General features: G+C 42.1%; 1 protein-coding gene across 2 annotated transcripts; it reads right to left on the bottom strand.

The window, feature by feature from the left end:
* Positions 1–8080: 8080 nt before the first annotated feature.
* Positions 8081–14197, bottom strand: LOC110530091 (volume-regulated anion channel subunit LRRC8D). 2 transcript variants are annotated; one of them, XM_036985648.1, is made up of 2 exons: positions 13654–14197; positions 8081–11968 (listed from the first exon to the last, which is right to left on the bottom strand). In XM_036985648.1, the coding sequence occupies exon 2, from the start codon at positions 11964–11966 to the stop codon at positions 9411–9413; it is 2556 nt and encodes an 851-aa protein (XP_036841543.1). In that variant the 5' UTR covers positions 11967–11968; positions 13654–14197; the 3' UTR covers positions 8081–9410. The 2 variants fall into 2 exon arrangements, with proteins under 2 accessions (XP_036841543.1, XP_021468568.2); XM_021612893.2 differs by having other exon boundaries at positions 13348–14196.
* Positions 14198–16075: the final 1878 nt, after the last annotated feature.

Genomic DNA, 16075 nt, shown 5'->3' with positions numbered 1-16075 from the left:
TGACAGAAGTGAGTGTTACGGGGCGATAGACATTTAGTTTAGTTACCTTTGCATTCTTGGGTACAGGAACAATGGTGGCCATCTTGAAGCATGTGGGGACAGCTGACTGGGATAGGGAGAGATTGAAAAGCAAGCAAGACGTCGGTGTCCGTGACGTGGCTGGTTTTCCTTTAGTAGTCCGTGATTGTGTGTATACACTGCCACATACACATACACACATCTCGTGTCTGAGTCGTTGAATTACGACGCCACTTTGTCTCCATACGAACATTTTGCTTGTTTCATTGCCTTGCAGAGGGAATAACTACACTGTTTGTATTCAGCCATATTCCCAGTCACCTTTCCATGGTTAAATGCGGTGGTTCACGCTTTCAATTTTGTGCGAATGCCGCCATCTATCCACAGTTTCTGGTTAGGGAAGGTTTTAATAGTCACAGTGGGTACAACATCCCCTATACACTTCCTTATAAACTCACTCACAGAATCAGCGTATACGTCAACATTATTCTCTGAGACTACCCGGAACATATCCCGGTCCGTGTGATCAAAACAATCTTGAAGCGTGGATTTCGATTGGTCAGACCAGCGTTGAATAGTCCTGAGCACGGGTACTTCCTGTTTGAGTTTCTGCCTATAGGACAGGAGGAGCAAAATGGAGTCATGGTCAGATTTTCCGAAAGGAGGGCGGGGGAGGGCCTTGTATGCATCGCGAAAGTTAGAGTAGCAGTGATCCAGTGTTTTTCCAACACGAGTGCTACAGTCAATATGCTGATAGAATTTAGGTAGCCTTGTCCTCAAATTTGATTTGTAAAATCCACAGCTACAATAAATGCAGCCTCAGGATATATGGTTTCCAGTTTGCATAAAGTCCAATGAAGTTCCTTGAGGGCCATCATGGTATCGGCTTGAGGGGGGATATACACGGCTGTGACAATAACCCAAGAGAATTCCCTTGGGAGATAATATGGCCGGCATTTGATTGTGAGGAATTCTAGGTCAGCTGAGAAAAAGGACTTGAGTTCCTGTATGTTGTTACAATTACACCATGTGTTGTTAATCATGAAACATACACCTCCGCCCTTCTTCTTCCCGGAGATATGTTTATTCCTGTCGGCACGACGCAATAAGAATCCCGGTGGCTGTATCGACTATGACAGCATATCCTGAGAGAGCCATGTTTCTGTGAAACAGAGTATGTTACAAATCCCTGATGTCTCTCTGGAAAGCAACCCTTGCCCTGATTTCGTCGACCTTGTTCTCTAGAGACTGGACATTAGCGAGTAATATACTCGGAAGCGGTGGGTGGTGTGCGTGCCTCTGTCTTTCTCTTTTCCAGCGGCGTTGTTTTGGGTCAACCTCTGGAATCAGTTAAAATGCCCTGGGTAGTTCAGACAAAGGATCCGCTTCGGGAAAGTCGTATTCCTGGTCGTAGTGCTGGTAAGTTGACATCGCTCTGATATCCAATAGTTCTTCCCGGCTGTAAGTAATAACACTTCAGATTTTCAGGGCTAACAATGTAAGAAACAATACAGAGAAAAACTAAACACTGCAAAGTTTCCTAAGGACTAGAAGCGAGGCTTTTCAGGCTTTGTAGTTAGGTAGGGTAGGGTTGGTATACAGAAGATAGCCCTATTTGGTAAAAGACCAAGTCCATATTCTGGCAAGAACAGCTCAAATAAGCAAAGAGAAATGGCAGTCCATCATTACATTAAGACATGAAGGTCAGTCAATCCAGAAAATGTCAAGAACTTTGAAAGTTTCTTCAAGTGGAGTTGCAAAAACCATTGAGCGCTATGATGAAACTGGCTCTCATGAGTACCGCCACAGGAAAGGAAGACCCAGAGTTACCTCTGCTGCAGAGGATAAGTTCATTCGAGTTACCAGCCTCAGAAATCAGCAATTAACTGCACCTCAGTCTGCAGTCCAAATAAATGCTTCACAGAGCTCAAGTAACAGACACATCTCAACATCAACTGTTCAGAGGAGACTGCGTGAATCAGTCCTTCATGGTCAAATTGCTGCAAAGAAACCACTACTAAAGGGCACCAATAATAATGAGAGACTAGCTTGGGCCAAGAAACACGAGCAATGGACATTAGACCAATGGAAACTTGTCCTTGGGTCTGATGAGTCCAAATTTGAGATTTTTGGTTCCAACCGCTGTGTCTTTGTGAGACGCAGAGTAGGTGAATGGATGATCTCCGCATGTGTGTTTCCCCCTGTGAAGCATGGAGGAGGAGGTGTGATGGTGTGGGGGTACTTTGCTGGTGAAACTGTCGGTTTTATTTAGAATTCAAGGCACACTTAACCAGCATGGCTACTACAGCGATACGCCATCCCATGTGGTTTGTGCTTAGTGGGGCTATCATTTGTTTTTCAACAGGACAATGACCCAACACACCTCCAAGCTGTGTAAGAGCTATTTGACCAAGAAGGAGAGTGATGCATCAGATGACCTGGCCTCCACAATCACCCGACCTCAACCCAATTGAGATGGTTTGGGATGAGTTGGACCACAGAGTAAAGGAAAAGCAGCCAACAAGTGCTCAACATATGTGGGAACTCCTTAAAGACTGTTAAAATATATTTTGATTTGTTTAACACTTTTTGGATTACTACATGCTTCCATATGTGTTATTTCATAGTTTTGATGTCTTCACTATTATTCAAATGATGGGTCCTTGCTGCAGTCGCTAGCTGCAGCGAACTGAAAAGAGTAGTGACCCAGGGATGCGTGTGCTTTTGGGACCTTTTACAGAATGTGACTGGCAGAACTGATGTTGTATGTGGAGGATGAGGGCTGCAGTAGATATGTCAGATAGGGGGAAGTGAGGCCTAAAAGGGTTTTTATAAATAAGCATCAATCAGTGGGTCTTGCGATGGTTATACAGAGATGACCAGTTTACAGACGAGTATAGAGTGCAGTGATGTCCTATAAGGAGCATTGGTGGCAAATCTGATGGCCGAATGGTAAAGAACATTTAGCCGCTCGAGTGGAACCTTACCTGCCGATCTATGAATTACTTCTCCGTAATCTAGCATGGGAAGGATGGTCATCTGAATCAGGGTTAGTTTGGCAGCTGGGGTGAAAAAGGAGTGATTACGATAGAGGAAACCAAGTCTAGATTTAACTTTAGCCTGCAGCTTTGATATGTGCTGACAGAAGGACCGTCTAGCCATAATCCCAAGTACTTGTATGAGGTGACTACCTCAAGCTCTAAACCCTCAGAAGTAGTAATCACACCTGTGGGGAGAGGGGAATTCTTCTTACCAAACCACATGACATTTGTTTTGGAGGTCTTCAGAACAAGATTATGGGCAGAGAAAGTTTGTTGGACACTACGAAAGCTTTGTTGTAGAGCATTTTACACAAAATCCGGAGAGGGGCCAGCTGAGTATAAGACTGTATCCTCTGCATATAAATGGATGAGAGAGCCTTCTATTACCTGATCCATGTTGTTGATGTAAATTGAGAAGAGCGTGGGGCCTAGGATCGAGCCATGGGGTACACCCTTGGTGACAGGTAGTGGCTGAGAAAGCAGATGTTCTGATTTTATACACATCACTCTTTGAGAAAGGTAGTTAGTAAACCAGGCCAAAGACCCCTCAGAGACACCAATACACACAAGAATGGAATGGTCTACCGTATCAAAAGCTTTGGCCAAGTCCATAAAAATAGCAGCACAACATTGCTTAGAATCAAGGGCTATGGTGACATCATTTAGGAACTTTAAGGTTGCAGTGACACATCCATAAACTGAGCGGAAACCAGATAGTATACCAGAGAGAATACTGGAGACATCAAGAAAGCCAGTCAGTTAATTCAGTTTTTCCAACACTTTTGATAAACAGGGCAAAATAGAAATAGGCCTATAACAGTTGGGATTAATCTTGATCTCCCCCTTTAAATAAAGGATGCACCATGGCTGCCTTCCAAGCAATGGGAACCTCCCCAGAGAGGAGAGACAGGTTAAAAAGGTCAGAGATAGACTTGTCGATTAGAGGGTCAGCATCCTTAAAGAAGAAAGGGTCTAAACCATCTGATTCAGATGTTTTTTGTTGTTGTCAAGTTTAAGGAGCTCCTTTAGCACCTCGGACTCAATGACCGCCTGCAGGGAGAAACTTTGTAGTGGGGGAAAAAGAGAGAGGAGCATCGGGGATAGTCGCATTAGAAGGGGTGGGAGGTGAGGAAACGTTGGATGGGCAAGGAAGCATGGTTGAGTCAAATAGGAATCCTGACTTTATGAAGTGGTGATTATAAAGCTCAGTCATGTGCTTCTTGTCAGTAACAACCACATCATCAACTTTAAGGGACATGGGCAGCTGTGAGGAGGAGGGTTTATTCTCCAGGTTTTTAACCGTTTTCCAGAACTTCTTGGGGTTAGACCCACAGAGAGAGAACTGCTCCTTAAAGTAACTAACTTTGGCCTTCCGGATAGCCCGAGTGCACTTATTTGTCATTTGTCTGAACAAGAGCCAGTCTGCCTGAGTATGTGTGTGCTGAGCCTTTCGCCAAATGCAATTCTTGAGGTGGAGTAACTCTGCAAGACCACGGTCGAACCTGGGACTGAACCTGTTTTTAATTCTCATTTTCTTTATGGGGGTGTGTTTGTTAACAGTATCACTGAAAATATCAAAAAAGAAGGTCCAAGCCTCCTCGACAGAGGATCAAGCTGATTCTATACCAATTTACAGAAGCCAGGTCATGAAGAAAGGCTTGCTCTTGAAAGTCTTTTAGCAAGCGTCTATGACAATTCAGGACAGGTCATTTCACTGAGGAGTCATTACGAACACAGGCTGTAAAGCAGTGATCACTAAGGTCATTACAGAAAACACCAGATCTATCAGGATTATTTGTGAGGATAACATTGAGGAGAGTAGCCTTTTCTGGGGTTTTGGAATCATACCTTGTGGGATTGGTAATAATCTGAGAAAGATTGATTAAGTCCCATTGCTTTAGGACTTGTTAAGGTGGTTTAAGCATGTCCCAGCTTAGGTCACCTAGCAGGACAAATTCAGATTTAGTTTAAGGGGCCAGGAGAGAGCTTAGCTCAGGTACAGGCCGGTGCTGATTATAGTTTACGTTAGCTAACTGGCCATTCAATAACTAGCTAGCTAACAGTTAATGTTATTGCATTAATTATTTTTTCTGGCATATTTGCATTTAAAAAACAAAACAAAAAACAATCAACATCTTTATCAACTACATGGCTATTAAGAATTTTTGATTAACTAGTTAACAACATATTATGTGCCCAATGTCCCTTCAACATCCTAGTCGCGGTCCAAAGCATTACGGATATTCATATTTCTATTCCATTACTGTCTCGTTTACGTGGCTGCAGGTGGCTAAAAGCCTAGCAAGCTTTCCTCGTGCTACAAATAAACTACATTGGACAACACCACTTTCAATTTCTCCCTGCAGGAGCAAGGAGGTGGCAGAATAGAGATCATTTTTCTTCTTCTGTGTATTTTTTAAGGCCGCTGGCAACCAACTTTAAAGTGCATTACCGCCACCAACAGGACTGGAGTGTGGACCAGAGGTCTAAGCAGCATAGAGACAGACAGAGAACACATTTTTATATCTGTGCCATTTATAACATCTGTGAAAGCACTGGCAGGGGAAAATACGGAAGCTTCTCATTCCTTTAAAGCCAACTCTAAGTGTGTGTTCATCTGTTTTGTTTAAGCACTGTACCAGACTCCATCTAACCATGGTCTCTGCTGTTGGCTGTAATGTCAGAAAAACACCTTTTAGAGTACTGTAGTCCCTAAATCCAGTGTTGTAAAACATGTTGTTCTTCTTGTCACACAGGAAGCATTGAAGGAGGAACTGGTTTGCCCGAAGCTTCACAATTTCCTCGACTTGCGTGCCTCTTCAAGCTGCTTTAAAAGCCCAACCACATGCTCTCAAAATGAATACTGCCAACTCTACATGGTTCTATTCCAAACACAGGCCATGCAAATTAATACATGTTCCTTTTCTGTTGGTAGAAGGCTTACAGAAAATCAACTCAAAATGAACTTGCATGGCCTTTATGTAGAGCAGACGGGCAGATACTGATGCATTTATTGTGAATGATTGTAAATGGGAGCTAGTGACCGAGGCTAAACCAAATATTGTAAACTCACAAAAAACACTAAAGTGATTGAAGTTCAGATCGCAAGTCTATATCTGAACATGATTTGGCAAGCCATATTCTCAGCTTGAGGGTCCTGATCCAGAGAGTCACTGTAGATACAAGATTCGGTTACATATACTGTACCTGCTATGAACTATTGAAAATGACAGAAAAGACATATGTAATAATAAACAACTACCTTAGCTCATCTGGCTCCTCAGCGGGTGCATCCTTTCCATGACGGGCAGCCTCACTGTAACACAGAAAAATACATTACAGTTGATTATTGACTCTCCCTGACAAGTTGTTTAATAAACTAGTAGTTAGCTAGTTTAGGGGTAAGCTACGCTAGATAGGCCTACCTTGCAGCTTTTCTGATGATGGTCTTCCTGCCAGGTTTTGGGGTGGACATCCAGGTGAACACAGAGTCGGCACAACCTGCACCTTTAGCATCCGTTTCCCACTTATGGTCTTTAAAAAGGAGTCCACAACAGTGTTTTGAACACACTTTGGTTGTTGTCAATTAACTCTGTAGGGAAATATTGATCCAGTTTAGTTATCAAGCATTATAACTTGCTATATTGGTTAGAGATGCAAAAATAGGTACTAAGTACCAATGTTAGAATTTCTCAACTAACTGGTGGCTGTGTTGTTAGCCTGGCTGGACAGTAGATATCTAGCTAACTAGCTAAGCTAACTAGCAACATTAAATTCAAAAATCTTAACTTACCTTATAATGTGGCCTGACAACTCGCTTTATTTTCACCACTCATTGGCGTCGGGTTTTGCACAGTCTTTGGGGAAACTGTGAAAAGTTAATTCTCTGCATGACTTCCTCCTTTTGTAGGAGTTACATCCAGGGACACAGCAGTATGACTTTTGACTATGTTGCCTAGGTTTCCGGCCTCTGTTTCCCACCCTGGTCCTCATTTTCATTTAGCCGGAAGTGACATGTCGTGTGAATTGAGGCATTTTCTCCATTTTAAAGTAGTCCATTTTCTTTTTCACGATTGGCTGATCCCTCCCGATGACCTAATTGGACATGACTCCAACAGGGTCACCAGGAGGGATCAGCCAGTGAAGTTGTAAGTCCCACCCAGCTGACTACATTAAAATGATGGAAGCCCTCAATAGTACTATACATGTTACAACGGCCTTATGGCCACTAGAGGCCTCTATCATTCTCTATGGGTGGATGGGAGCAGCATATCTGTGGCTTGCTTTTAATGCCATTATTAGCTACAATAAAGTGTAACCGGGTGCAGCAGCAAGCAAATGTCCAACAAAGTGCTGGAGTTTTTTGCCATCCTCCTTGAAAGGAGATGAAGAAAGTCACACACAAAACTCAACTTGACTATGATATTGAATTACCAAAGTACTGGCAAGATAGTGTTCTCAGCAAAGCCTGAATTGATCTCATCTGCCCTGTTGTCAGAGTTACAGGCAATAACTTTGAGATTGTATTTCAAAAGATGCTTTTTTAATTCAAATTTCCTTATTGTTTTGGCATGACATCATCCTTAAAGATGTTGTGTACATTGTACCTTTGCTTGATCAAGGAAATTCAGTTAATGTAATATATATATATATATATATATATATATATATATATATATATATATATATATATATTAGAAGTGGTGTACAATATCACAGTAAAGCAGCATTAAGCAGTCTCACAAAGTAAGGCATAGGGCTGTTGTAGAATCTGTCAGTCCGAGATGAATCGGGTAGATCTGCCACTGACATGGGCTCTCATCTGAGGCAGACATTTGTTGTCATCCTGGGATTTTGCAAGCTTCTGTGCAAAGGACTCCAGGGACTGCAAGGCCAGGTTGCACATCGTTGGCTCTTCTCAAGTTGGTTGTGTTGGTGGGCTGTGAGACCTGGGTGCCATAAATAATGTCCAATTACCATTGAGAAATGCGTTGAAACAGAGAGTGACAAGAACTGGAAAATTTTATCTAAAATCTAGTTTTATTGTGCCATAAATTAACGGACTTTGAGCGTATGATCAGTAATTTGGTATGGTGGCAAATGTGAACAGTTCATGTACAGTACAGAAATACATAGACAAAAAGCAATAACAATCTTTGTCCCATTGTTCTCTCCCTTTTGTCAAACCTCATCCCTTTTCAATCACACATCTTAAAACAAAACAAAACAAAAAGTAGGTTTTGTATGGTCTGTGATAGGCGAGTGTAATCCATAGAAAACATTCAACAATCTATGAGAAAAGCAAATATTGTTTATGCAAAGTACTCCCAATTTCAAGCGTAATCCCCAAGAGGAGGTAAAAGTTCAGACTCTATCTTTTATTCCCCCAGTGAACTTAGTATGATCACATAGGCAAGACTGTGCCGAAGAAGTTCTAAACAGTTCCCAGTAGACTGAGGATCCCCCCCCTCTTATCAACACACGACAACTGTCACTCCGCTGACAGACCAATGTCTCGGCTGCAGGACGTCATCGAAGCAAATGAATGAAACGTTATTTAAACAAAAGTGAATTACTACTGAAAGGAGAGCATTTGTTCTCTCATTGAATGGTGATGTGAATAATGACAGTGAATGTTTAGGCAAACATGCTGTTTGGGCCTTTCTTATTAAAGCCCTCACTGAGAAATAGCAGCAGTTAAGGTTGAAAAGCTATTGCCCATGGTTAACATTATACCTGAGTAGCTAATACAATATATATTAATAAGTCAGAAATTCAATTCCCGTTAACAATATTATGCAATAATACCCTAGGAAGCAACTGAAAGCGTTTTTAAAATCCTGAACATTCTTAAATATTTGAACAAAAATACTACTTTGAAACGATAAATGCAAAAAGTCATTATGTGATTATAGTGCTCTGCAGTCTGCATTCTCTCTCACTTTATTAAGTTAAAAGGGTCAAGGAACAAGCCATATTGTGAAATGTATAATCAATAAAACGTGGTTCAATACCCTGTGAAAGTAACCACCACTTCCGCTTTACTTCCGGGTCATGTCCCCATATCTTTTCAATGGGCTTGAAGTTATATAATCAAATTCGTGAAAACAGGGTCCTTTAAGAAATACATCAAATCATATTCATGTTATGGATGAATTCACTTCTGCCAGATGCCTTTTATGAAATATTTGGCTTGAAGACCATTGTGCCAGGTTTTTGCCCAAAAGTTCAAAAACTGCTACTTCCTGGTGAACAATATCTTAATTTCATGGCGTATTGCTTCAGTGAGTTATAATATACATTTCAGTTAGTCACTGTACTGTAAGGGTTTGAAATATCAGAGATTATAAGCTATAAACCACTCGCAAAGGACACATTGGTCTCCCGACTGATGCTCTCCTTTACTTCTATGGGTAAAGTGTCAAAAAGGTGGTCCTCGACAATGAGGCAGTTTTTACGTAGAAGGCGACAGTTCCCCAGTAGCGAGGGAAGGCGGTCCAGACTGTTTCCCCTCAGCTCCAGCTGAGCGAGCTGCACCAACTGACCCACTGTCTCAGGCAGGGTGATGAGGCCATTGTTGCTCAGACACAGGACCTTCAGCTTGGTGCACCTGAACAGCTGCTTGGGCAGCACCTCCACCTTGTTTGCATTAATGGCGAAGTGCTGGAGGTTCTGCAGGAGACCCACGTCCGGCGGGATCACTGTGATGGAGTTCTGACTGACGTCCAGGTACCTCAGCTTGGGGAGGTGGAACAGCGCCGGCGGGAGTATCTCCAGTTTGTTGTGCGAAAGGTGAAGTGACTCCAAACACTTGACTTGGCCTATGGAGGCTGGAATGGTGATGATTTTGTTGTGCCACAGTTTGAGGCAGGTCAACCTCTTGAGGTGCTGAAAGCTGATGATCTCCTCAATGGTGCGAATGTTGTTGGATTTGAGATCCAGCTCTTGAAGGTTGGTTAAGCTGAAAATAGCATGGGGGATCCTCTCCAGCTCACAGTTGTGCAACTCCAGATCGGCAAGGTTAGTCATCTTCTTGAGGCTGTTCAGTACCAGTAGTTTAGTACCATCATTGTGCACTACCAGTTTGATCAGGTGTGGGGACAGCTCAGTTAGACTTGAAGGCATCTTGGTGAGGTTGCTCTTCAGGTACAATGTCTTGAGATGTTTTAAATCTCGCATGGACTCTAGTCCTATCATTTTGTTGTGTTCTGAGCTTAAATTCCCTACCAAGTTAAGCTCCCTCAAACTTCTCAACAAATAAACCCAAGTGGGGATCTCAGCGACATCTGTGAACTTGACATGAAGGCAGCGGAGGTGGTCACGGAGAAAGACAAAGGCTGTCTGCTCAACTTTGGCAGGGCAGTGGCAGAGGTGCAGCTCATGCATACTGGTCATTTGGGAAATCTTTGCCGAAAACCTGACCTCAGGAATTAGTTCTAGTTTAAGTATTTCCAGGTCGGTGAGATCAAACACTGCATTGGGGAGACCAGAGAGCATGAAGAGGTGGAGCTCCTGCTGGTCTTGGGCATTTCGGGTCACAAGCTGTCTGAGCTTCTCAAATGTCCACTCGTGGTTCAGACTGATCTCCCTCAGCTTGTTCTCGCTGACCTCTGAGAGGAAGACACCAAACCGTTTGGAATACAGCTGGTCGTACTGATCGACCATGTGTAGGAGGAACGCAAAATCGTTCTTCACGTCAGGAATGTCACTGAAGCTACTCTCCTCTCTGACTTTCTCAAATGAGTACTCTTTAAGGGGGCGCCTGAAAAGCCAGTGGAGGGAATACAAGCAGACCATCCCATAGATCAATATGAGGGCCATGTAGCTGAGGAGGAGCTTTCTCAGCATGAACGCCATGTTGTGGGTACAAAAGAACTGCTTATACCCAGTTAAGTGTTTGATGTCGGGCTCACATTTGTGGCGAAAGTTGATGGCAGCCATAAAGGTTGACGTATATGACAGAATCAAAATGAACTTGACCGTTTTGACCACGGTCTGAGCTACGTAGAGCTTGTAGATGAAATCGCTGTCCTCCACATGGGCACGGAATTTTCTCACCTTCTCAAAAAGAGCCTTGGCCTGCTCTCCATCCTTCTTGTCCAGGATAGTCATACTTGGTGCCTCAGCAACATGCGTATCTGCTGAGAACTTGACTCCTGCATTCCCAAGCATAGGAGTAGATGTGTTGGCAGCATTTTCGTCTTTATTTTCCTGTGATAACTCTCTCGGTGCGGAAGTGGTGCCAGTCAGTCTCTGCTTGTTCTCCTCAGAATCCTCACAGGCTGTCTCGGACAAAGCCTTTGTAGTCCATGGAGACTCAAAGCACCGTCCGAGAATGGACACAAAGTGTTCAATCTTTGAGCTTGTCTTGGGGTATTTGAACCAGAAGTTACTACTGACCATAAGCACAAGGGTGTGGATGAGGGTGAGGTACGGGAAGTACTTTGAGTACCAGGGCAAGGCAACATGGTAACACATTTGGTTGACAAAGATGTACTGCTGATAATCTAAGTTGGTTCGGATCCCTGTGGGCTCAGGTTGCTGCATTTTGCTCTCTTGCTTCACAACGATGGGCTGGGTGTTGTGGATCTCATGTACTGCACTGTCTGGTAGATCTTTAGTGGGCATTGGTGTAGCAAGCAATGTTGTCATACTAACTGCTGATGAGGTGGTTTCTTGCTGACATTGGGTTGTGCAAGAGTTTGGCCCTGCCGCCGCCTCCTCCGCTTCTTCCAGGCAGGGAAGGCACGCCACCTGGTCCTTTGTGATCTGCATCGTCATGGCGAAGATGGACAACATGAGCATGACCACCCCCAGGTAGTCCATGAAGACGTCCCACCATGGTTTTAGGATGCGGTAGGTCGGCTGGGTGTCATTCAGCGATGCTAACTCAGTGATGGTAAACATTCCTGCAATGGAAGAAGACCGGGTATTTAGCTAGTATGGAAAGCACTTCTTTCTCAACCAATCTAATTAGAAATAAATAAAACAAGCACTTCAAATGTGTGTTTTTGTTTGGAATCAAATCGATTTTTGTTGGTAAATGTTTGTACTTGGTATGGTTATAAAGGTTAAAAAGGTAATAAAGGTTGACAGCATTATGTTTTAGAACTAAATTGAATGGCTCTCCATGAGAAAATGGCATATAAAACACAAAACGGCATGAGTAATGACATTGGCATATTACTCTCTCTCATGCATCTCTATAGAGAATTTGAAAACATCTGATGACAAAGCTTAGAGTCTACATCTGGGCCAGACTAGTTATGACATGTGGAAACTGGAATGACAAAGGTTCCTCTAATGTTAGTCTACAGACTATTGCAAGTCATTGAGAAGATTATAATACTGGTGTGCCCTTTTAAGAAGCAATGGTAATTGTGCCCAGATTCAACATGTGGGAGCACTTCCTTCTCTGAGCCTTTTCCCCCACGGTAAAAAAAATAAAAATGTTTAAAATTGTTTTATGACAGTGAATATACATTGCCCAAACTAGGTAGCCTAGATAATGATCACTACTCTTAATATTTATAACTGTTACAACACTATTAAGAGTTATTTTATGGCATACACTTTTCCTTACCAGTATTCTAAAACAAATATGGTAGCTTTACCAACCAATTAAACGTGATGATATTTGGTTTCATTCATAATTTCCTTTCATAGTTGAACTAAAGAATGACAGTAATATCAATACATATTTTGATGTTATAAGGCTAGTAGCCTATAGGCTTTATTTATAGCTACAGTATAATATGAATCAAAAATACTTTAAGGTGACATCCCAGTAAGAGGAAGCCATCATTAAAGACGTTTTGCATTTCATAAAAGCAGAAGATCTGTAGGTGAGAGCGTGTGGTTGACCGTAGAGACAGCCCTGGTCTAAAAAAAAGAGAAGAGCAGAGAGACCAGTTGTGGAATACACCTAGGCTACTGATCGAACATATCATTTCATTTGGGAAATATAAACCATTAGACACATGTTAAACTCTTGAGATTCTTCTAGAGATCTTGCGCATTCATTTTCCTGTTGCTGTCTGACTCTGAGGTCAGGTGACTTGCTGTAACGTGGGGTAAACTTAAACTGTAACTCAACTGCAGCATGTGCCCAGAGTTAAACATTTACAGTGCGTTCCTTAACAATTTATATTATCTTGCCACTTGCAATAGCCTAAATAAACTACCCTGGGATAACCGCACAGTATGACAATCAACATCAAACAAATATAAATTAGGATTTTACAGTTTTTACAGCGTGGTAAATGCGAGAAAGAAATATCATACTTACTATCTTGTTTGACGTTATCTCTTATCAATTTGATTTCCGGCACTACATTCCACTTTTATGGTCAAGACAGTTCCTTCCGACGGTTCAGATCAAATAATTAAACCATCATCTATGGAATAACGCTTGTGACCAAGAATATTATGTTCGTGACAGTGCGAATGTCAGCACCATTCTCAATACCCGCGGTTCTGCATTGGCTACCTGATAAACACTAGCTACGTGAATAATATGCGCAGAACGTCTGCCTCCGTACGCATGTAATTCAAAGTAAAGGATAGTCCAACTTTAACATTAAAGTGCTATTACCGGCGTTTATGAGATGGTGGATGCCACAGATCAACGTCCTAAAGACACAACGTGCTTCTCTCAGATGCCACCAAATTCGAGAAAGGCCTAATAATGAAAACTAGGGCACCACCTACTCTACTACGACTTGATCGAATGTTTCTCCCGCGTGAACATTCTGTTACAATATAACTCATCCGGAAACTTTGAACTGTAACCATCTGTTCAGTAACTATGTAGCAATTACTACTTTTCAGTCTGTAAATGAATACATTGTATCCGGCACATCATATCTGCTGCCCCAGTAACAATCCTTGCGAGCTCTCGTCCTGTCTGTCTGTAGTTAGGCTAGATAGCCAGCCTAATTGTGAAATATGAAGACGTTAGGAATCTAGAACCCTTTTGGTGTAACTCGCTATCGACTGAAGTCATGCTGGATTTCCAGCTATGTCTGGATTTGGTTGCTTGCTTGCACCGGTGCACTGCACACGGTTGAGGAAGTGTCTCTTGAGTATGGTACAGGTTCCAACCGGTCCAGGCTAGATCATGTAAAAAGAGTGGGCTACCCTCCTCTCAACCCTTGTACTCTCAGAGGAAGTGAATAAAAACAAGTCCATGGAGTGCCAGGCAGGGGCGGACTGGGACAAAAATTCAATCCTGGCATTTTAGCCACACCAGCCCACATCACCTTACAACTTTTATTTTACCAGTCACCGGTGAAACATAGTCCTACTCCTTTTTTGACCAGCTCATGTTTAAAATACATACAACATGTAAAAACATCACTGGAGATACAACTCCAAAGTGTTATTTGATATTACATATAGAGCCAACATATTAAGGAACTGTATCTTTCTGTTTAGTGATAGATTACATTTGGCTCAATATACCTTTTAAAAGCCTAACTACTTATATTGAAAGATAAATTCCTGGATTTCATATATGTCCCCCCTATCCTTATGGGGCTCCCGAGTTGCACGATGGTCTAAGGCACTGCCTCTCAGTGCAAGAGGCATCACTGTAGTCCCTGGTTCACATCCAGCTGTGATTGGGAGTCCCATAGGGCAGTGCACAATTGGCCCAGCATCACCAGTCATTGTAAATTAGATTTTGTTCTTAACTGACCTGCCTAGTTAAATAAAGGTTAAATTGACATTTTAAATATTGTCCTAGCTCACTCATTAATGTCTTAATCGAAATTACGGATTGCCTCTTATCTGTCAATTGACAGTAGAAACCACATTTGTTTAAGCAAGTCAGCCATATCAGCTATGTTTTTTAAAGCTGAATGAACTGTTTCACTGCCAGACAAGGCTCTGCTGATAGCCAGGTGTAGCTGTGGTAAGGATTCACTCCATGGTGCTGAAAAGAAAGCTCTGCTTTTGGGGCAGCTTTATGTAGGTCATAACAGTTTGTGGGCACCGTTTGTCACCATTATAATGCAATTTATGTATTGTTAACTGTTTTTATGTGTAGTAGCTTTGCTGGCATGCATCTAAAAACAGTTTTTTGAGTTTGCCCCACCAGGATTTACTAAAATTGCCACTGAGTACCTGTTAAAAAAATAGTAAGCAGCTCAGGTCATGTAGGAAAAAAACAGGGAGGCAGCGCACAGATGTACTTCCAGTTGTAATATTTTGGCTCAATATTATATATTCAACAGTAATTAACCCTTAGGATATATATATATATTTTCAACCTTTATTTAACTAGTCAAGTCAGTTAAGAACAAATTCTTGTTTACAATTATGGCCTACCAGGGAACAGTGTGTTAACTGCCTTGTTCAGGGCCAGAACGACAGATTTTTACCTTGTCAATTCGGGGATTCAATCAGAACTCTTGAAATGTACTGCAACAGAATTCAGAACATGGGCCATTCTTACAGTATTCTCCCTGTACACCACGTCAGAACCATAGGATAAATGAAGGGGGCATGTTATGCCTAGTGAAATAAAGGTTAAATAAAATCAAATTAAAATACATGCAGACAATGAAATCTCTTACAATGTTCAATGATTACATTTCTCTAAAACAGGCTATAGGCTATATGTGCACCACCAAGTCAGAACAGTAGGCTAAATTATGAGACCAAATTATGACCAAATTATTAGGGTGAGGCACATGGGCTACGAACAGCTTACTACACAACATACATTTAGTATTACTTTCTTAGCTACAGTGTACATATCTCCCTGGCATAACATAATTTATGCAGCAGCATAAAATACATTTTTGGACTCACCTTGTGGTGCTGTGCTCACTTGAACAGGAAAGTGGTGCAGGAAAGTGGTCCTTCTTGTGGGCAAATTTTGTCATCAAACTTTGTCATCAAAGTCTGGCATTCTCTGGATTTATGGTGCTTTCAAGAACACTTTGATGAATCATGATGTCAGTGATCTTGAGGTCGTAGCTCTAGAAAGAGGCCCGGGTTCCCGACTTGGA

This window comes from Oncorhynchus mykiss, chromosome 8 (assembly GCF_013265735.2).
Source record: "Oncorhynchus mykiss isolate Arlee chromosome 8, USDA_OmykA_1.1, whole genome shotgun sequence".
Classification (NCBI taxonomy): domain Eukaryota; kingdom Metazoa; phylum Chordata; class Actinopteri; order Salmoniformes; family Salmonidae; genus Oncorhynchus; species Oncorhynchus mykiss.
Note: the sequence above shows the minus strand (reverse complement) of the source record. Positions and strands in the feature narration are given on the sequence as shown.

Bases quoted from the DNA above. Each gene is read 5' to 3' on its own strand.
- LOC110530091 (XM_036985648.1), bottom strand. From the start codon at position 11,966: ATGTTTACCATCACTGAGTTAGCATCGCTGAATGACACCCAGCCGACC.